The 21312-nt window shown below is 43.0% G+C and overlaps 2 protein-coding genes across 2 annotated transcripts; both read left to right on the forward strand.

The window, feature by feature from the left end:
• The first annotated feature begins 5013 nt into the window (after nt 1-5013).
• On the forward strand, nt 5014-10026 carry LOC142391210 (protein NLRC3-like). The gene is made up of 4 exons (XM_075476985.1): nt 5014-5077; nt 6564-7962; nt 8062-8226; nt 9781-10026. The coding sequence occupies exons 1-4, from the start codon at nt 5014-5016 to the stop codon at nt 9953-9955; spliced, it is 1803 nt and encodes a 600-aa protein (XP_075333100.1). The 3' UTR covers nt 9956-10026.
• A 580-nt stretch (nt 10027-10606) lies between these two features.
• Nucleotides 10607-20762, forward strand: LOC142391211 (stonustoxin subunit beta-like). The gene is made up of 5 exons (XM_075476986.1): nt 10607-10611; nt 12163-12336; nt 18346-18507; nt 20003-20049; nt 20176-20762. Exons 1-5 carry the CDS (start codon nt 10607-10609, stop codon nt 20760-20762), a joined length of 975 nt encoding a protein of 324 aa, XP_075333101.1.
• Nucleotides 20763-21312: the final 550 nt, after the last annotated feature.

Raw genomic sequence — 21312 nt, forward strand, 5'->3', positions numbered from 1 at the left:
GAAAGTTCCTGATGTTCAACAGGAAAATCCTCCCAGTATTTCACTGTTAGTTTGTTTGGTTCATTCTGTCTTTATTTGGACTTCCTGACATTTTCACATGTTGAATTATTGATTTTTCATCTCAGAAATTTGACTTTTTGCCTCATTATTCACCACAATGTTTATTTTTTAAAATTCTGTCTCAAAGACTTTACATGTGAAATGTGGACTTTTAATCAACATTCAGATTTTTTTGATGAAAACTTGTCTTCTATATCAAATTTGTTCTTCATATCTGAACATTTAGATTTTTAAATGGTCCTAGACTTTTTGGTGTATACATTGTTTTATCTGATTACTTTCACTTTGTTCATTAAAATATATACATTTCTAAAATCTCAGATATTTTTCTCAGATTCTTTTTTAAATCGTTTTTTTCTGAATATATTTAGCCGTCAGGTTTTTCTTTTAGAATATTTTTGTTGTGTCGAACCGCCTCACAAAAACTGGCCCAAGAGCAGACACAGGACTCGAGGAGAATCAGAGTTGGAACAGAGTTTATTTAAAAGCGGTGGGTGTTGAAAGCCAAAGGGAGGACCCGGGTAGACGTGTAACTCTGAGAGAAGAGGGAGATGATTAGTGAGGTTCGGAATAAGGAATGAGGGTAAAAGTTGGGATGCTGTGTAACATTAAATAAAAACGGAATGCAGTGATTTGTAAATCTCATAAACTAATATTTTATTCACAGCAGAACATAGAAGACATCTCAGATGTTGAAAGTGAAGTGGGAGAAGATCATCCAGGCTTGCTAATTTGTTAAAGCTCCCGTTTCCTCCTCTCCCAGATCCTCCAAAGTCTCCAGCAGCTGCAGCTTTACAGTCTTCTCCATCTTTACTTCCTGATAACAGCACAAGACATTTTCAAATCTGACTCACTGACTGACAGAAACAAAGGCAGCACATGTGGAGTGCCCATCAGCTGCTGTTCAGCTTTATTAACTCAGACTTTATCTTTAACCCTGACTTCACTCCAGCTTGTGTTCTGTCTTTGCATGTGTGAGCAGGATGTTTTTTACTTGGCTGTAATATTTGAATCAAAGCTACAAAGCAGAGAACATCCTGTCTTTTTATTCTGCACAATGAACAGGAGAACTACAACATTTTTACTGAATGATGAAAAATATTCTCACTGCTGACATCAGCTTGATAGTTTTTATAGTTGAACACTTCTGGGCTCATTAAACTGACATCGTGCAGTTCATCCGTTCACCACCAGAGGGAGACACATCTCCATCACTGCAGAGTCCCGCTCAGTATCACTGACAGAACTTCACAGCTATAGGACACTTTTAAATCAATACAATTCAAAGACATTATTTCTATATTTAAACCAGGCTTCCCACCTCCATATAAGACAGACACTCTGTCCTCATACAACAAGCAGATCTCCTGTATGAGCTTCACGTCTTCTTCAGTACACACAGCATCATCTCTTGGTAAACAGATCCCACCTGAAGGTTCATCTTTAGGAGCATGGCAGGCCGTCCACTTTCTCTGCATGGAAAACATTTTCATTTAGGAATAACTTTGGTGTATTTTCAGCATTTATTGACATTGCAGCTGTTTATGATCAGCTGCCACCATAGGCGGTTAGTCCATTGGGCAAGGTCGGGCAATTGCCCGGGGCCTCGTCCAATCAGGGGCCTCCTCGTCGTCACGTCACGGTATTCCTGTTTCCCTGCATTTATTATTTTAATAAATAAATAAAATAAATAAATTATCAATATTAGTCAATAATAGTCAATATACACATTTCTGGTCGACATGAGCATCACATTGCTAGGAGAATAATAAAAGCAATATAAGTAGGCTAAGCACGATTCGCGTGTAACTCCTCTCCCAACGACCACCTTGATGAGGCAGAAGAAGCAGTCAATCAAGACACGGATCATGACAGTGACACGGCCACAGAATCGGTGAGTGAAACTGAAACCGTTTCAGCTTACGAATGTGATGATGAGCAGAAGTGAAAGCCCCGGTGTTGTGCCGGTGTTGTGCCGGTGTTGTGCCGGTGTTGTGCACCCCCTCGCGGGAGCGAGCGCACCCCACTCGTTTGTTCAGAAAGTGAAGCATTTCGCCTAAACAAACGCTGGGGAACATACTATTCTACGATTTAATTATTTATGAAGGAGATGGAAGAGAAGAATATCTGTTGCTTTCAGTCTTTAAAAGTCTAAAGAGGGGGCGGTCGGTGGCGTAGTGGGTTAAGCAGCCGTCCCATGTACAGAGGAAGTCTAAAGAGTGTGCCGATGTTCTTCTCAACACAAAACCGCGTTATAGCGAACGCAAAACAACACTTTTCTGTTCTGTGAAATATATACCCCAGCCATAAGTACAAAATGAATGGACTTGATTTTTTTCAAAACAAGGTGAATATATTTGACTTGGGGTTTCACAAGACTGAATATGATTCCAGCTTTTGTTGCAAGGTTCAAAAGTAAGTGCATTTATTTGTGTTAACCTGGAGGCTATGTAGGTCGAAACAATAGCCTTCTGATCCTGAATATCACTATATGAAAATGTAATTTGATCTATGCCTGATAGACAAGTCATAGCATCTGTGTGTTTCTCACCATTAAAGGACATATTCTCATATTCAATAGCTACACTTGTTTTTAAGAAATTAAATATTTTTCTTGGTGCTTTATAAGATAAAATACAATAAACCAATCCCTCATCCACCACTAACATATCTGTTATCAGACTTATCAAACTCATATATTGGCACCAAATTCATGCAGTTAAAAGTACCTAATGCTGAGGTCAAAGAAATAAAATTGTGCAGATGGGGAGCATTTCATGGCAGGCCTTGTGTTCCCTTTCCTGTGATACAGCATGTACCCCCTGCTTTTTTTTCTCCCCTTGTCTTTTTGTGCAGGTCTCATCCACTTTAGCCACCACCACCATCCATGAGACTGGCAGGCAGGCAGGCAGGCAGGCAGGCAGGCAGGCAGGCAGGCAGGCAGGCAGGCAGGCAGGCAGACTCACTCACTCTCTCACTCTCTCACACACACACAAACACACACACACACACACACACACACACAGCTTATATCCAGATAGTCCGACCGTGATCTTTATTGGGTCCAATTGTTTAATTTCACCATTGAGCCAGTTGTGCTGCCAATTTATTTCCTAGAAAAGTATACTTGGAGGCAAAGAATCACCTATTTTGGCTCAAAATCCTGTAAAAGAGAGGTTGTAAATTAGTTAATACTTACCTGCTGTGTTTATATGCCTTTTAACAAGGATATACATTTCAGTATTTGTTTCTCAGTGTATATTATTTTTTCAATGATTTCCACATGTTCATTAAAATATGTGCATCAATACATTACTCTATGTCAGGGATGTCCAAAGTCGGTCCTCGAGGGCCGCTGTCCTGCAGGTTTTAGATGTTGCCCTGTTTCAACACACCTGATTCAGATTAAATGGAGCTCTTCAACAGATTGTTGAGTTCTACACAAGCCTGTTAATGATGTCTTGATCTGAATCAGGTGTGTTGAAGCAGGGCAACATCTAAAACCTGCAGGACTGCGGCCCTCGAGGACCGACTTTGGACATCCCTGCTCTATGTGTTTGAGTTAAGGGGGGCCTCAAAATGGTTCTTTGCCTAGGGCCTCAGATTTCCTGGCTGCCACCACCTCGCATAAAATACCAACCCAGTCTCATAGAAAAACGTGTAATAGGTACGTTGGTCCACAAGGGAAAACGTGGTATTGTCACAATTTGGCCCCCAAAAATTGTGATAATACTAAGTTTTCTTTGGCCTATTCATTTACATTGCCTTAAAACCAGGTCATGTGACTATCAAGTTTCCCTCAGCGAAAAAAAAAATGGCCGACTGTCGACTTATTTTCTGTGAAAAACATAAAATTTTAAGAAATCATCTGCATTTCGATGGCATTTCTAGCAAGAACTATGCATAATATCTTCAGAATATTTGTTCAAGGAATGTAGACGATCTTTCGTTTTATTAGTTTAGCCGAAGATTTTAGTATCTCCTTAAAAAAACGTAAGAATACCGTTGTTACCGTTGTTAAGGTGGTTGCTATGGACGCTGCTATCTCTACGTCATCGGCCTGCGCCCACATTCCCGTACTTTCTTTTTTTTTTGTTTTTCAACTTTATTGACCAAACGTGTATCTTTCATAACATATTCATCATAAATATATTATACCGAAAAAATATATACGTATAATCTGTCTTTTTGCGACTATAAATAACCTTTGCAAACCGGAAGTACTACGAGTACGGTGTTGATTTTGTATGATGTTACATGGTGCGGCTCTAAAAGTATCTGAAGTAAATTTGTTAAATTCTTCTTTGTATTGATCATTGAGATCAAGTGTAATTAATAGTTCGGCTGTACTTGATATTTGATATATTTAGTAGATGTATGTTTTTCCAACCCTACTTTGCAAAACAGAAGGAGCTGCTAACCCAAAACCACATTTACGATACGATACGATACGATAATACTTTATTGTCAGTTTTCACTGAAATTCATTTTGCATCTCTGAACAAGGCTCGTTTAAGGAAGGACAAGACAAACATGTAACATCACAGGACTATTGCACAATATTGCACATTACATACATACATTGCATACATACAGACATACATAAAGTGAGGACAATTTTCCATGGGGTGATTGTACTACATACAGCTCTAAGACTGCAGATTCAACAAGAGAATGGATTGATGTATGAAGGAATGTTTAAGTCTGTTGCGGTTGTAGAAGGGAACTCTAAAACGCCTATTTGAAGGTAATAATCTATACTCTTGGTGTAGTATGTGTGTGATGTCAGTGGGGATGCATGTGGCCAGTCTGAGCATACTTTTGTTGTGAGCTTCCTGGAATAAGTGTGATATGGGCAGCCCAATGATCTTAGAGCAGATTTTGATTTGATGTTGAAGTTTAGCTTTATCTTTGACAGAGAGGCTGTTATACCAAGCTGTACTGCAGTAAAGCATGACGCTCTGGATCACAGATGTAAAAAATAAAAAGATTATTTGGGCACTGGCACCAAAGGATGGTAACCTTCGCAGGAAATAGATGCGCTGTTGAATTTTTTTGCATGTGAAGTCTATGTGGTCAGTCCATGTCAGATTTTGGTCAATCATTACACCTAGATATTTGTAGGTTGAGACCTGAGTGATGTCTGAGTCATGGATTTTAACTGGGGGTAGTTGGAGATTGGGTGGTTTTCCAAAAATTACCTCCTCTGTCTTCACTGTGTTGATGATGAGGTAGTTATCATCACACCATTTAAAGGATAAGACCGGTTTTTTGACATTGGGCCCTTGATTTCACATTATAGCATGATGTTCTACTCACCCCTGCTTGTTGTTGGTCATTTGGAGCTGTTCCGAAGATATTCGAGAGGCGTCTGGCTGCTCTCTTGAGATATTCGGCCATGAAACGGTTTCCTATGGGCAAGCTTATACAGGCACAAACTATGCTGTTTATAAATTATTAATTACTGTACATTAACACTGATAACGTGGAGGTGTGTCGCTTACTTAAAAAAATCCGGGTTATTGTAATTTTGATTTTTTTGTCGTAAAGTGGGTGTTACTGACGTCATCATCGTGCTACTGCCACAGACAGCCCACAGACCTGCTGCCTATTTATTCATTCGGCTAAAATTCAAAATTAGTAACCCGGATTTTTTTAAGTAAGCGACGCACCTCCACGTTATCAGTGCTAGTGTACAGTAATTAATAAATTATAAACAGCATAGTTTGTGCCTGTATAAGCTTGCGATGTGATGTTTTAGTTCAGTCCTGCAGCTCTTTATTAAAACAAAGGGAGAATATTACTGAATATCTGTCCACTGATGTGGCTTTTTTACAAGATGCTGATTATGTAGTGAACAGGGCGGCTGATGCAGAAATATTATGTTCTCACACGTTGTGTTTAATGACGTCAGTTTAAAATGAGCTTCTGAAGCAACACCCCAATCATGCAGGTAATTGATCTGTTATTAATTATCTCCAAATAAACCTTGTTAAAACTAACATTGTTCCACAGCAGCCACTCTGACTCTCTGACAGGCCGTCTCACTGCAGACTCAAACACCATCACTGATACTTTAGTTTGAATGAAACAAGTGTTTCTCTGTCAGGATCCATCAGAGACTCAGACCTGGACCTGGACCTGGAGCTGAGCCTGAACCTGAACCCAGCTGTGTGTCCATGAAGAGTGACTGGTCAATGCTTGATTTTATTGACTTCAAATCAGACCAACATCCATCCCCTCAGAGGTGAGCTTAGTGTAAATGCTGTAACAGAGTAAAATGCAGCAGAGTCAGTTTGAACAGTTTTTACTCCAACATGTGTTTAATGTGAGCTCAGCTCTGCTTCACATCCATTTCTATGTTCATATGTGAAGCGGTGTGTGTTGGATGTTTTCCACCAACACAGCAGTCGTCCAATAACCAGAAGGTTGGTGGTTCGATTCCCACTCAAAAAAAGTTTGGTGAACTAACAGCTGGAGGGGTGTCCACCTCCTTGCCACAGCTTTCAGAGAGCTGAATGTGCTGAAAGAGAGAAAGTTCAGCTTGGTGGAACTTGTTCATCACTTCTTTACTGAAACCAAAGAAGCAGGAATCTGCAGCTTTGAACAGTTCCAGGTTGTGTTCATCTTTGACGGTCTGGATGAGTGTCGACTTCCTCTGGACTTCCACAGCAAGGAGCCCCTGACTGATGCTACAGAGCCCACCTCAGTGGATGTGCTGCTGACAAACCTCATCAGGGGGAAGCTGCTTCCCTCTGCTCGCCTCTGGATAACCACACGACCTGCAGCGGCCAATCAGATCCCTCCTGGCTGTGTTGGCATGGTGACAGAGGTCAGAGGGTTCACTGACCCACAGAAGGAGGAGTACTTCAGGAAGAGATTCAGAGATGAGGAGCAGGCCAGCAGGATCATCTCCCACATCCAGACATCACGAAGCCTCCACATCATGTGCCACATCCCGGTCTTCTGCTGGATCACTGCTACAGTTCTGGAGGATGTGTTGGAAACCAGAGAGGGAGCAGAGCTGCCCAGCACCCTGACTGAGATGTACATCCACTTCCTGGTGGTTCAGGCCAAAGTGAAGAAGCTCAAGTATGATGGAGGAGCTGAGACAGATCCACACTGGAGTCCAGAGAGCAGGAAGATGATGGAGTCTCTGGGAAAACTGGCTTTTGAGCAGCTGCAGAAAGGAAACCTGATCTTCTATGAATCAGACCTGACAGAGTGTGGCATCGATATCTCAGCAGCCTCAGTGTACTCAGGAGTGTTCACACAGATCTTTAGAGAGGAGAGAGGGCTGTACCAGGAGAAGGTGTTCTGCTTCATCCATCTGAGTGTTCAGGAGTTTCTGGCTGCTCTTCATGTGCATCTGACCTTCATCAACTCTGGACTCAACCTGATGGGAAAAGATGAAAAATCCAAGAGACCTAAAGTACTTGATCTGAATTATCTCCATCGATGGGCTGTGTACAGGGCCTTAGAGAGTCCAAATGGACACCTGGACCTGTTCCTCCGCTTCCTCCTGGGTCTTTCCCTGCAGACCAATCAAAGGTTCCTACGAGGCCTGCTGACACAGACAGGAAGTAGCTCACAGACCAATCAGAAAACAGTAGATTACATCAAGAAGAAGATCAGTGAGAATCTGTCTGCAGAGAGAAGCATCAATCTGTTCCACTGTCTGAATGAACTGAATGATCGTTCTCTGGTGGAGCAGATCCAACAGGCCCTGAGTTCAGGAAGTCTCTCCACAGATAATCTGTCTCCTGCTCAGTGGTCAGCTCTGGGCTTCATCTTACTGTCATCAGGAAAACATCTGGATGTGTTTGACCTGAAGAAGTACTCTGCTTCAGAGAAGGCTCTTCTGAGGCTGCTGTCAGTGGTCAAAGCCTCCAACAAAGCTCTGTGAGTACAGATATAGAGGGATGTGTATGAATATACTGCTGCTGTTTCTATAGGAGAGAAAGTCCCAGATTCCTACTTCTCTCATTATTTCCTCCTCAGACTGAGCAGCTGTACCCTCTCAGCTGAAGGATGTACAGCTCTGTCCTCAGCTCTCAGCTCCCAGTCCTCCAGCCTGACACAACTGGACCTGAGTATCTACGGCTCAGGATTGAAGCAGCTGTCTGATGGACTGCAGAGTCCTCACTGTAACCTGGAAGCTCTCAGGTCAGGTTTCTCTGCTGTTTCAGCTTCATACTGTCTCTGTGATGCAATAATCTGAAAACATCTTCAGATCTGTTTTAAATCCACAAAGTAAAATGTCTCCAGATCTGTGTCACTTTCCTCTGATCTCGTCTGCGCAGCACACACACATGAACTGTGGTGGAACATTTATTTATATTCTGGTAGAGTTACAGGAAATGATTCAGTATATCTGTTGTAGTTTTCTCAAAGCGTGTCATTTCCATCCACAAACACGTGTTTCACATCATGAAGACAAAGATGTGCAGAAATGTGAAAACATACATCAGATACGTGCAGAGTGATTTTTATGTTTGTGGATCCCTTTGTTCATGTTGAACATGTGAAATGTGGAGAAAACACCTTGTTTCCATCAGATAACAGGATAAGTATGATAAAGTGGAACATCCAGCTGATTTCAGCTTGGACTGTTGGGAGGATCAAAACTGAACTGTGAGTCGGGCTGCTCGTGTGTCGTCTGTTTTACTGCAGTTATCAGAACAGACACAATCACTTTGGAGGCAAAGATGAGAGGCTGAACAGGTCCTGCTCCTCTGCTCCATCCAGCAGCTGGTTGGTCATGTGATCAGTCATGTGAGGAACATCTTCTCTTTCTTTGTTTCAGAAAAAAGCCAAAAAAGCCTTCAGAGAGCAGAAAAAGCTTTTGGTGACATTCAGGAAGTTGTTTTCTGTTTCCATGAAGCTTTTCAGAGTTGCTGCTTTAAAACATGATGTGATCAAAGATTAGGACATAAATTAACAAGTTATCATGAAAATCTGCTTTGATTTGTTAACATAATGAGATAATTAACGACCGATCAAGAATCAACCATCTTTATTCGTCACCTGCAGCTGAACGCCGGCAGTGAAATGTACACTGCAACGAGCTCAACTGTGCAAGGCAGCAACATAAGAATAAAACAGGGTGAAATGAATCTGACAGAAATGAAAATATACAAGTAAACATGTGAGTAGGAGCGGGGTCTTCCTGGCTCTGGTGGTGCAGCGCCTGGTGTGGACCTCCTGCAGGGTGGGCAGTGCTGACCTCACTCTGTGGAGAGCTCTGCACATCACATTGATGCATGGTCTCTGCAGATCAGCTGCAGTAAAACTACACAAAACGGAGCAAAGTCACAAACTACAAAGAGACAGGAAGAGATTCACAGATGTGCAGAACACATTTCACATTTTAAATCAGTGTTTTTCTTCCTTTTTAAAGCGTGAAACTACAGATTAATCTGTATATTTGTGGATCAGCCTTTATGAAATAAAGTGTTTCTGTGTATAGTGAGATATTTGTGGGTGATGGGAGACATTTTCATCATCTCTGCTGTGGATTAGTAATTAAAGTCCATTAAAAACATGAATATAAAATACAGAGAATGAAACCATCGTGCATATCACCAAATTCAGAGACTCCTAACTAGAAGTTACAGAGATATTGTGGCTGCAGAGCAGCTTCACATCATTATTGTCCCTTATTTGACTGTTATTATTAAATGTGACTGAATGTAAGACTGTTTAACATCTTCTCCTCAGGCTGAGCGTCTGTAACCTCTCAGATGAAGGATGTGCAGCTCTGTCCTCAGCTCTCAGCTCCCAGTCCTCCAGCCTGACAGAACTGGACCTGAGAAACAGCAACCTGCAGGATTCAGGAGTGAAGCTGCTGTCTGGACTGCAGAGTCCAACCTGTGGACTGGAAACTCTCAGGTGAGGCTGTTTTCATGCTGGAGAAGAATGCTGATAAATGTTAGCCTTTGTTCGCAGTCAGCAGCTCTGAAATCAGCCCCTGTGGGGTAAGAAATCGGTCAAAAAGAAACGTGCATCTGTGCAAGTAATCCGCGCATATTTGGGAAATGTGTGCGTCTTCGGTTGTAGTTGAGCATAATAAATAAATATGTGCAATCTCTAAAAATGAGTCCATCTGTGTTTATAATGGGTTGTGTTTTGATATTTGTCAAAATACGAATTGAAAAGTTACGAATCAAAAAGTTACGAATTCAAAAGTTACGAATACGAATTTCTCAAATGCAGGAAAGGGGACAAAAATACGTCATCGCTGACGTCATCACGTCACAGGCATCACCAGCAGAAGAAAATTCGATCACCCCATCAGCGCGGCCGGTGATACTAGAACATATTTTGACTTTGACCACAGTGCGGACTCTATATTACTCTATATTTACTATACTATACTAGTAAATATTTACTGGATTGCGTTTGTGATTTAAAGCATGACACAACAAGGGGCTTCAGCAGCGGATGAACCTGTAAGTTAAAGATATTTTCCCATTATTTTTTGTGTATGAAATGCGCTGTGAATAAACTTGGCTTGTGAATAAACTCGGCACGTTTATCTAGGTAGATGAGGTAGTTCATGGTGGTAACCACTTGAATCCTACATAAGAGGGGAAATTGTGACAAGTAATGGTAGGATTAAGTTGACAAGTGCATGCGAAATCAAATGTATAGGCTATCCTAATAAACTACGATTGCTGAACAGGAGGACGACGCACAGCTTTAAGTTTATTCACAGCGCATTTCATACACAAAAAATAATGGGAAAAAAATATCTTTAACTTACAGGTTCATCCGCTGCTGAAGCCCCTTGTTGTGTCATGCTTTAAATCACAAACGCAATCCAGTAAATATTTACTAGTATAGTATAGTAAATATAGAGTAATATAGAGTCCGCACTGTGGTCAAAGTCAAAATATGTTCTAGTATCACCGGTGTTCTGTTGATTTGTGCTACTTCGTCGAGAAATGCTGCCGCCCCAAAAACCGATAAGCGTGTCCAGTGGTGTAAAAAGTATTACTCTATAGCTCTGAGCGTGTCTATCGATTCAAGCTACCCCATCAAAAAAATGCTACTTTATGGTTTTCTACCTCTGTATATCAAAATAAAGTCATAAAGTAAGTGTTTTTGTCTCTCATGTGGGTAATTATAAAAAGTGTAATGAAATTGATTTATTTAAGAGGGTAGCATATTTTGATAGTCCAATAACACCCTGTCAAATAATGCTCCCCCTTCTCAATGCATTCATGACAATGATGGAGCAGTCACCTAATACAAAAATCAAATGGTGAATGACACCCCATTTGTGCATGTTAAGCTAACTTCTTGTTAATACGATAAGTGTTTTATTACTTTGCATGTCTTCCAAAAGAGAAAACAATCAGACGCAGGGTAGCAAAACATGATGGGCGTGAAAACGAAACGAAAATCGGCTCGGCGCATGCGCAAAACCACCGGCCGCGCTGATGGGGTGATCGAATTTTCTTCTGCTGGTGATGCCTGTGACGTGATGACGTCAGCGATGACGTGTTTTTGTCCCCTTTCCTGCATTTGAGAAATTCGTATTCGTAACTTTTGATTCGTAACTTTTGAATTCGTAACTTTTTGATTCGTGTATGTATTTTTTGATGTCGTAACTTTTCAATTCGTATTTTGACAAATATCAAAACACAACCCATTATAAACACAGATGGACTCATTTTTAGAGATTGCACATATTTATTTTATGCTCAACTACAAGAAAAGACGCACACATTTCTCAAATATGCGCGGATTACTTGCACGGATGCACGTTTCTTTTTGACTGATTTCTTACCCCATAAGCCCCACCATCAGCCTGATGGGATCAGTTCCTCAGGTTTGTTCCCCATGAAACCCTCTGCTGTTTGAATCAGATTCTGAGACTGTCTCTGATGAGCTGCAGTTCCAGGGTGGAAAGGCTCAGCCACCGTGTGGACTACTTGTTTCACTCATGCGTCTTTGAGCATAAAAACCACCGCACGGACATGATCACAGGCTTATAACCCTGATGTTCCCTCTAAGTGGGCTTTCAGTCCACATTCAGCATTAGAGGTGATTGATTTGGATCCCAGCTGTTCTTTTTCTCTGTAACTGTCTCCTCAGGCTGAGCGTCTGTACCCTCTCAGATGAGGGATGTGCAGCTGTGTCCTCAGCTCTCAGCTCCCAGTCCTCCAGCCTGACACAACTGGACCTGAGTAACAACAACCTGCAGGATTCAGGGGTGAAGCAGGTGTCTGCTGGACTGCAGAGTCCAAACTGCAGACTGGAAACTCTCAGGTAACAGAACACCTGTGGATGCTCTTTGTATGATTGTTCCAGCAGCTTTAGGCCTCTGACACCACAGGAACTCACCTGAACCTGAACCTGGAACAACCTGGAAAGTCTTTTTTGGGTCATTTGGTCAGTTTCCTTTTGGTTGTGTTCTCATCCAATCAATAATGTAGAGTGAAGATTCCTACAAAGTTCTTTGAGTGAGTTGTCCTCCTGAGCCCACCTGATGGGCGGGGCAAACAAGCTGTAAACAAGCGTTGGACCTCGTTCCTTCTAACTGAACTTATACGCATGACATTACGTTTCCTTTCAGTGGATTCCCTCGCTACAACACATACAGTATGGGACATGTATACTCGCCCCGCAAAGCAGCCGTCAAACCTGGGTCAGAACCAGCACCCTCGTGCACTTCTGACCCAGCAGAAAGAACCGAGTGAGTCACGAAGGGCCCGTCACATAAAAAATTTTTTAAAAAACGTCTCGCCATGTCCAGGCGCTCGATGACTGCAACTAAAGCCGTGCAATCAGTTGTTGCCTCATCATGATGGCTCTTCGATGGGGTGGTCCATGAGGGGGGTCTTCTGGCACCACACCTTCTGGTCTGCCTGGGCTGGTTCAGGTTGTAGGAGACCCTCGTTCATGGCAATATTGTGCAAATTTGGCATGCCTTTTCTGGGCTATAGAGCAGTTTGCACCTCGATGTATTTAGACACACCCACCTGGCCTTCAGCTCAGTGCGCTCCACAATAGTGCGGGTGCTTGCGTATATGTGTGCAGTCTATTGGTCCGATTATGATTGGCAGTCCAGCCACGGAATGAAAGTCCCTCTTAATTTGTACTTGTGGGACAGCGGTGTATGGGAATTTGATGCACCATGGGTGATAAACTGATGAGAGTTTTGATGACCAAGCGGAGCACACGACTCACAGAGGACTGGGACACCCCCGATCTGTCTCCAATCTCCCTCTGAAAGGTTCCAGTGGCCAAAAATCCAAGGGTGGTGAGGACCTGGACATGTGGTGGAATTGGGTTTGATCGGCGTTTTTCTCTCTGGAGTTGTGGCTCTAGCAATCTGCATATTTGCAGTAGCACAGTCCTTGGCAATCTAAATCGTGATGTCAGCCATTTGTCTGCCTACACGGTCTCGGAGCATCCAAGGCATCCAAAAGTAGCAAGTCAGCCGCTGGTTACACTTCCCATTGACCTTGTTATATCCAGAGTCAAATTAACCTTCAATTAGTACATAATTTAAGTCAAAGTATTTATTTATGTTTTCTTCAAAGTAATTAAATATACAATCCGTTAGTCAACCAAACTTGATTGGAATAACAGCGGTGTAGCGTTATGCACTGATAATGGATTAAATAACAGAAGGGGGCACCACCTCCCATATAATTATTAAACTTAATTTTGTCACAGTCCTGGGAGGAGAAACTGTTAAGGTTATGGAATAAGAAGTCTCACTGAAATGAGTTCTGTCTGAAGTGACAACCGATGCTTAATAACTTTTCCATGACGCTCTGATGAATTATTACAAGGATTTATTTAACGTTCCACAAGCATATATAAACAGTTGATAAAGGGACAGAATATAGGTGATTTGCAGTTGTTATAATGAAATACGGTTGAGAGAGATAGCTAAACTAAGAGGGACGAACAATGACTTGTTACGTAATTCTAAGTCTGGGTCTTCACCAGTAGCGGCTTGTGGTCTGGAAAATAGGCGGGGCAGATGATCTGCGTTATCAAAATGCAAGCTTTTATGGAGCATACGCAATAGGCCAATCTACGCAACCATACGCGGGGGGGGGGGGGGGGGGGGGGTGTGCACACTAATTTCATGGCACAATTGAGATGCGCCTTGCTGGACTCATGTTTTTTTTGCCTTTTCCGAAAAATGCTTCATGTCACACACACCGACAGTGCTCCAACCTAAGCTAGCAGACAAGTAACCTACTGTACATGTAAGCTGTCAACACATTGTTTACTGTCTCAACATTGCTTTGCTCATCAAGCTAAGATATTTCATTAAATCACTCCCAGTTTCCCATTTTGCAAAGACTTCGTTCACAATCACTTAAACTTTGTAAGATAGCAACTATAAAGTAAAATCTTTACCTACCACAAACGTGAATCCGGATTAAACAGCCAATATCCTTCATCAAATCCGACATAGTTATCCGTTTTATCCAACAAGTTTGTAGGGGAATTTGGCGGCACTGAAGTTCCCACTGGCTAGATGGGCGGAGTAATATATTTCTTAAACTCTTTGAGTCCTTTCCATGTCCAGGGCAGATCATACACCTGCCCCAATAACATCTATACAGGCGCGCTAAATGTTACATGATATTATGCTACGTAGGGGCCTACAGTGATTCTGATTGGTAGAATGTGCTCGAGAGTTCGGCAGGGCCGGGCTTAGCTGAGGGCAGACCAGGCATCTGCCCTGGCCAGTGGCCATAGATCTAACGTTAAGCAGCCACACTGGAGGTAGGCTATATTTCAGCGAAAATAAAAACAGATTCCACTCGCAAAGTCCGTCACAAGCCACAATATGGTGTAATACGATTCCCACTGTGATTGAAGTTGAAATAAATATTTTATCTATAATTTATAATTATCTATATTTTATCTATAAAAGAAAGGTTGGGGTGTGGAAGGCGGGGCTCTGCCCATCCTGCTCAAATACAGCGGCCGCGGCTGGTCTTCACCCGGAGTTCATATGGCTAATCACTTCGGCCGGTTACCTTCTACGGATTCCTGCACAGCCACCGCTTTCCAAGGAGTTCATAATTCAGCACCTTACTTTGTGGTAGAGAGTGGAATCGCGTGGTTTTCTTCTGATGAACGTCGTTGTCGGAGGCTGTGTTTCCGTGGTAACCAGCGGGATGACGTCGAATACGCCTCAGTGTTCTGTGTTGGCTAGGATATGGTCCTCCCAAAGTCGTCTTCTTCTTTGGCGTAAAGTGTCTGAGTTCAGGCCAGTGCTGTCCAAGCTTAACCAAACACTCGCGGGTATCGGAACCAGACTTAGATGACAAAAAGGGTAGTCTAAAAAAAGGGAATTAGGAGTTTGAAGCAAAGTTTCAGGAATTTAGAAAAAGGGGAGCTAAGAGTCTCAAGAGGGCTAAAGTTGAAACTCAAAAGAGTTTCAGGAGTCAACAGTCTAGCGAGCTAAGTATGAATAGTCAAAGAGGTTTAAGGATCAAAACAAAAGAGCGTCCAAGAGTTAAGGATTCAAAAACAAGAGAGGTTGGACGGACTCGCGCTTCTGCCTTTAAGCTTAGTATGACGCTCAGCTTTCGACCAATCAGCGTTTAGCCAAAAGGCCTGTAAACAGGGGGGCGAAACTGTAAAAATTCATACAAAGGGAATCTCTTTCTTCCAACCGTAATTCTGCCACATTACACTGATTAGACAATATAATGTTCATAACAGACAATAATATTGGCATAAGAACAGGCATAAACACAACTATGAGCAGGAAAACGGTCATCAACACAGAATATTTCATATTATCACAATGAAAATGATATGACAACTTTCGGGAATTCTTGTTAATGAAGGCAAATGCAACTTTTTGGTTAATACCTATACAATTTAAACCATAGGATTAGGCATTAAAAGGTGAAAATATTAAAACATATATGGCATTTTAGAAAATATTAAATGGTTGGTACAGTTAAAGGCGGGGTAGGGGATCTTTTTCTGGAACATTTTTTTACATATTGCTTGAAATACTCTTCACACCCTCATTGCAACCAATTAATTAAAAGTTTTGACACAAATATGAAAAGTTTTAGTGGCCTCTAGAACGTACAATCTAGGAAAAACAGTATCCAATCATTGTGAACGGACCGTTCACAATGATTGGATACTGATGCCGTCTATCAAACTGCAATCTGCTCCTCCCTCCCCCTCCCCCCCCCCCCTCCTTCCCCCTGTGCGCGTACCCTGCTCCGTGAACGAAGCTTGGCAGGAAGCTAAACAAGAGCCAGCTTGGCTAGCACCTAGCATTGTTAAACGTATAGTTAGCATATACTAAATACTAAATACGGCAACGATCGATGCTTGCTGTCAGAACAGCGCTCATGCACCTTCGTGCTCGTGCGCGTTCATGTACTCTAGAGGCGTGCCTTCGGGGGAAAGTGAAGAAAAGGGTTGGGACTTTTTACCTGTGTATTTTCAAAATGCAGCTTCGCTGGACTCAAAATCCAGGATCTCCTACCCAACCTTTAAGAGTGTCCGTTATCCGTGTCCTCTAGGTGGCACTGTAGCTCCACGGGAGGATGTCTGCAATAATGAATCATTTTATAACTTCTTGAATAATCCTCATAGGAAAACGTTGAAAGTCTTCAGAATGACCTATAGACTCGTCCAGTCCGAATTTCCACACTTTGATCCAAGAAAACCGTAGCTTCTGGGAGTTTCTCATTCTCTGGAAAGAATTGGTTTAGGAAATTCATTCTATTGACACCAAAGCAAGGGGTGAATACATCTTGCATTCCTTATCTGGAGGTGTCGATGCATAATTTATTATGCATAGATAGCACAGTGGTGTTCTGTTGGGGGAAAGGCTCGAACAAAGGACCCCTTTTGGGCCAGGTCACCACATCTGGTTTCTTATCTTTTGGTTAATCCATTAAAAGCATTTCATAGGTTTTCCTTAGGTCGTAAAAAGTGAAATGTCTCTTGGTGTCAAGAAGGGAGGATTTTCATGTAAACATCCCCCCCCCCCCCCCCCCCCCCCCCCCTCTGAGCACGCTACAGCGGACTATTTTATGAAACTCCTACGACAGCTCTGGATCACTCGTAAATTCTGTTCGTACCTGAATGCGCAAATTCTCTTAATCCACTCGTACGCACGACTTAAGAACAAATCCGTGCGTATGAACGGTTGTTGCATGTGGTATGCATGCTTAATACAGCTCCAGTCACGAGAAGCTTGAATGTAGACCTGGTTTTAATAAACTCTGAAACACTTCCACCAACAATCAGCTTATTTGGAAGCAAAGTTCAACGTTTCACAAAGACATCCCTTTATTATAAGCCCAGATTTAAAACCATGTGTGTGTGAACGCTGTAACAGTCTGATCCAAAGCACTGAAGCAGCAGAGGTAAATACATGGAGCGATACCGCTCCAGCAGCCTGCACACGCTGCCACAGAATCAGAGCACTTTCTGGTGGACCATCACTTTTTGGAACATTACATTACATTACATTACGGTCATTTTGCAGACGCTTGTATCCAAAGCGACTTAAAATAAGTGCGTTCAACATCTGTAAGCAAAAGAACTTCAGGTCACAAGAAATCATAAGTGCATTTCCTTCCAAAACCAAACAGCTAAGAGCAAAACTAGTGCTAGAGTAAGTGCGATAAGTCAGGTACCTAGACAGATGGGAAGACAATTTAGAAAACAAAGACAATTTAGGAAACAATAAGTGCGTAAGGAGCTAGGACGGAGCAGGTGCTGTCCTAAGAGGGCGGATCAGGGTAGTGTTTCCTGAAGAGGTGGGTTTTCAGCCACAGGAACCACAGCGGTCCTGAGCCCATCGCCCCGATGCCGTCCTTCTGTCACCTGATGCGCTGACTCGTTTATGTCACCGTTTCTTTCTGTCCTTTGCTCAGACTTTAGAGAGTTGATTCTTCTGTTTCTTTTCTCCATCCAGCAGCTTTTCTGATTCCAGAACTGAGGTCCGCAAATAAAAGAGATTTAATTTTCTCTGCTTCCCTGATGAGCGTCTCAGTTTCATATCAGTGAAATCAGCTTCTTCTTCACTGCTGCTCTCACTGCGGTGCAGACCATATTTTTATCTGAACAGGACTCAGTGGGGAGTGTCTGCGTGTGTTCGGGGCTAAAATGGGAGCAGAAATCGGGTTGATCCACGTGTGTGTAGTTTGATTCTGACAGATTTCTGAAGACACAGAGTCAGTAATGTGAGACAGTTGCAGACATTCAGCTTCAGCTTCAGAGCAGTTCTCTCAGAGTTTCTGTTGTTCTGTGTGTCTGCAGCCTGTCAGGCTGTCTGATCACAGAGGAAGGCTGTACTTCTCTGGCTGAAGCTGTGACCTCCAACCCCTCCCATCTGAGAGAGCTGGACCTGAGCTACAACCATCCAGGAGACTCAGGAGAGAAGCTGCTGAGGGCTGCACTGAAGGATCCACACACACTCAGGTATGGAGAGGCCTGCTGCAGCCACACAATGTCTGATAGAGGAGGAAGAGCTGGGAACATGTTCTCTGTTCTGCACTCAGCCCTGTGCTTCTGCTTCCTGCTGAGTGTTACATAAACAATCACACATGTAGGAGCCTGTTTCCTTTGCTCACAGCACAAACGCTGGTTGGACATGAACAGCAGATATTTGTGGAGGAGGTCTCCAAGGAGAACATCTGCAGGAACAACAGTGAGAAGTGTCTGTTGGTCCTCTGACCCTGGATCAGACACAGAGATGGGTCCAGGACATGGTAGCCTAGCTTAGCACAAAGATTTCTAGAACTATGTTCAGTGTACATCTGGAAATGCGTACATGTGGGTTAGACCTGCGTCCTGAGAGAGGATCTGGATGTTTGGCTGCCCTGAAACATTCTGAGAGGAGGAGTCAGCAGAAACAATGTGACCATCAGGAGAGACCATGATGTCAGAGACTGAAGAGATTTCAGCAGAATGCTTAAAGCTCATATTTGGCTTCAGAAATGAGTGAAAAATGAAAGTGAAAATTCTTCCAAAGTTGAATTCAGAGACAGAAACTTCATCATCTCCATAATCTGACTGCAGAAAATATTTAGTTTGAATTTGTTTTTATTGGGTTTTCAGCGCCGACGTTCAGTTTCTACACTTTTCTCTATCCGGCTGTAGATGATAATTACACACATTATGTCCAAATTAAGATCAAAAGCAAACAAGAGACGAACAAAACAAATATCCACTCCCAAATAAATACATTAAACATCCATCCATCCACCTTCTACACCCGCTGAATCCGTCGGTCGGGTCGCGGGGGGGCCGGAGCCCCTCCCAGCGGTCATGGGGCCAGAGGCGGGGTTCACCCTGGACAGGTCGCCATCCATCACAGGGTCACATTAAATATGTTAAATCAAATATACACATTCAGACATTCATATGCACAAGCCCACACAGAAATAAGTGATGAGGAAATCAGCACTGAAACATTGTGAGGCTCTGTGTGGATGATGGGAAACAGGTGGCAGAGGAGGAAGGCTAACCAGTCTCCTTGTGTTCAGAAAGAGCCGACAGGACTCCACCGGTTAGTAAAGATGGACTTTAGGAGCCTTCATAGATATGTAATGTGCTCCATCTGATGGAAGTCCCAAACCTTCTGGATCCAGATGTTATATGAAGGGGGGTTCAGCCATCTAATAGTTCTACACCTCAGTGCTGCTGTGAGTAATATATTTACAGATGTTTCTCTGACCTCCCATTCAGCCCTTTAGGCATCACTCCTAATAGAGCCACAGTTGCATCCCGAGGTATAGAGCATCAGATACCTCTCCCCAGAGTGTCTTTACTTTAGGTCATAACCAGAATATATGGGTATGACTGGCAGCATGTGCTCCACCATTCTTCCAGCATCAGCTGGAATGTGACCGGCTCATTCTAGATACTATTTCTGGAGTCCTGAAAAATCTGACAGTTATTTTCCTCCTTTCAGGGTGGAGCCTGCTGGAGAACGATGGCTGACACCAGGTCTGAAGAAGTGTGAGTGTGTTCTTCATCTGATTCATGACATCCAGCCATCGTCACACTGTCACATCACTCATTGATCAAAGTGAACAGATGATAGATCAATAACTGCAGCTGGACTGTGTTTGTTCTCTCCATCAGATTCCTGTCAATTCACAATCGACACAAACACAGTGAACAGAGTCCTGAAACTGTCTGACAACAACAGGAAGGTGACATGTGAGGAGGAGGTTCAGCCATATCCTGATCATCCAGACAGGTTTGATGTCTGGCCTCAGCTGCTGTGTAGAAATGTTCTGACTGGTCGCTGTTACTGGGAGGTCGAGTGGAGAGGAGAGGTTTATATATCAGTGAGTTACAGAGGAATCAGCAGGAGAGGAGGCAGAGACTGTTTGTTCGGAGGGAATGATCAGTCCTGGAGTCTGAGCTGCTCTGATGGAGGTTACTCTGTCTGTCACAATAACAGAGTAACATCCATCTCCTCGTCCTCCTCCTCCTCCTCCTCCTCCTCCTCCTCCTCCTCCTCCTCCTCCTCCTCCTCCTCCTCTGTCTCTAACAGAGCAGCAGTGTATGTGGACCGTCCTGCTGGCACTCTGTCCTTCTACAGAGTCTCCTCTGACACACTGATCCACCTCCACACCTTCAGCACCACATTCACTGAAGAACCTCTGCATCCTGGATTTGCAGTCTGGTTCAGTTTACCTGGTTCCTGGTTATCTCTGTGCTGAGTATCCAGAGTGTCCTCCTGGCAGAATCCCTGCTGAACTGATAGTTCAGTCTGTTCATGTCTCTCTTTCACTCAGAAACACCTTTTCAGATTCATGGACTCAGCCAGTTTCTGTTTGAAACTCTTCTGAATGATTCCTTGGAAACTTCTTCCTCTTCCAGTCGTTTAAAGATAGAAGCTGCCATTCTTCCAGGATGTTGTTTTTCTGTGTGTTTCCAGTCAAAGCTTCACACTGAGTATCAGCATGTTGTGTTTCTCTGCAGCTGACTTCAACTGAGACCATTCAGTTAATGTCAGCTGCAGTCAGTTTGCTGCACATGCGACAAACTGTGACATCAGAGAGGAATCACTGAGCTGCCATCAGCCCAGATGGATTCCAACCTGCTGACAGATGTTCACTGATTCTGCTCCAATGAGCAGAGGTCTGGTGAGCAGCCGGGGTTCATCCTGATGTTTCACATTCACTTCCTGTTAGATGATGAAAGGACACCTGGACTGGAGCTGGTTCCTGATGGCAGAATGTTGCTGAATGTTGCTGTTGAACGCTCACA

Source organism: Odontesthes bonariensis, chromosome 11 (assembly GCF_027942865.1).
Source record: "Odontesthes bonariensis isolate fOdoBon6 chromosome 11, fOdoBon6.hap1, whole genome shotgun sequence".
In the NCBI taxonomy this organism is placed as follows: Eukaryota; Metazoa; Chordata; class Actinopteri; order Atheriniformes; family Atherinopsidae; genus Odontesthes; species Odontesthes bonariensis.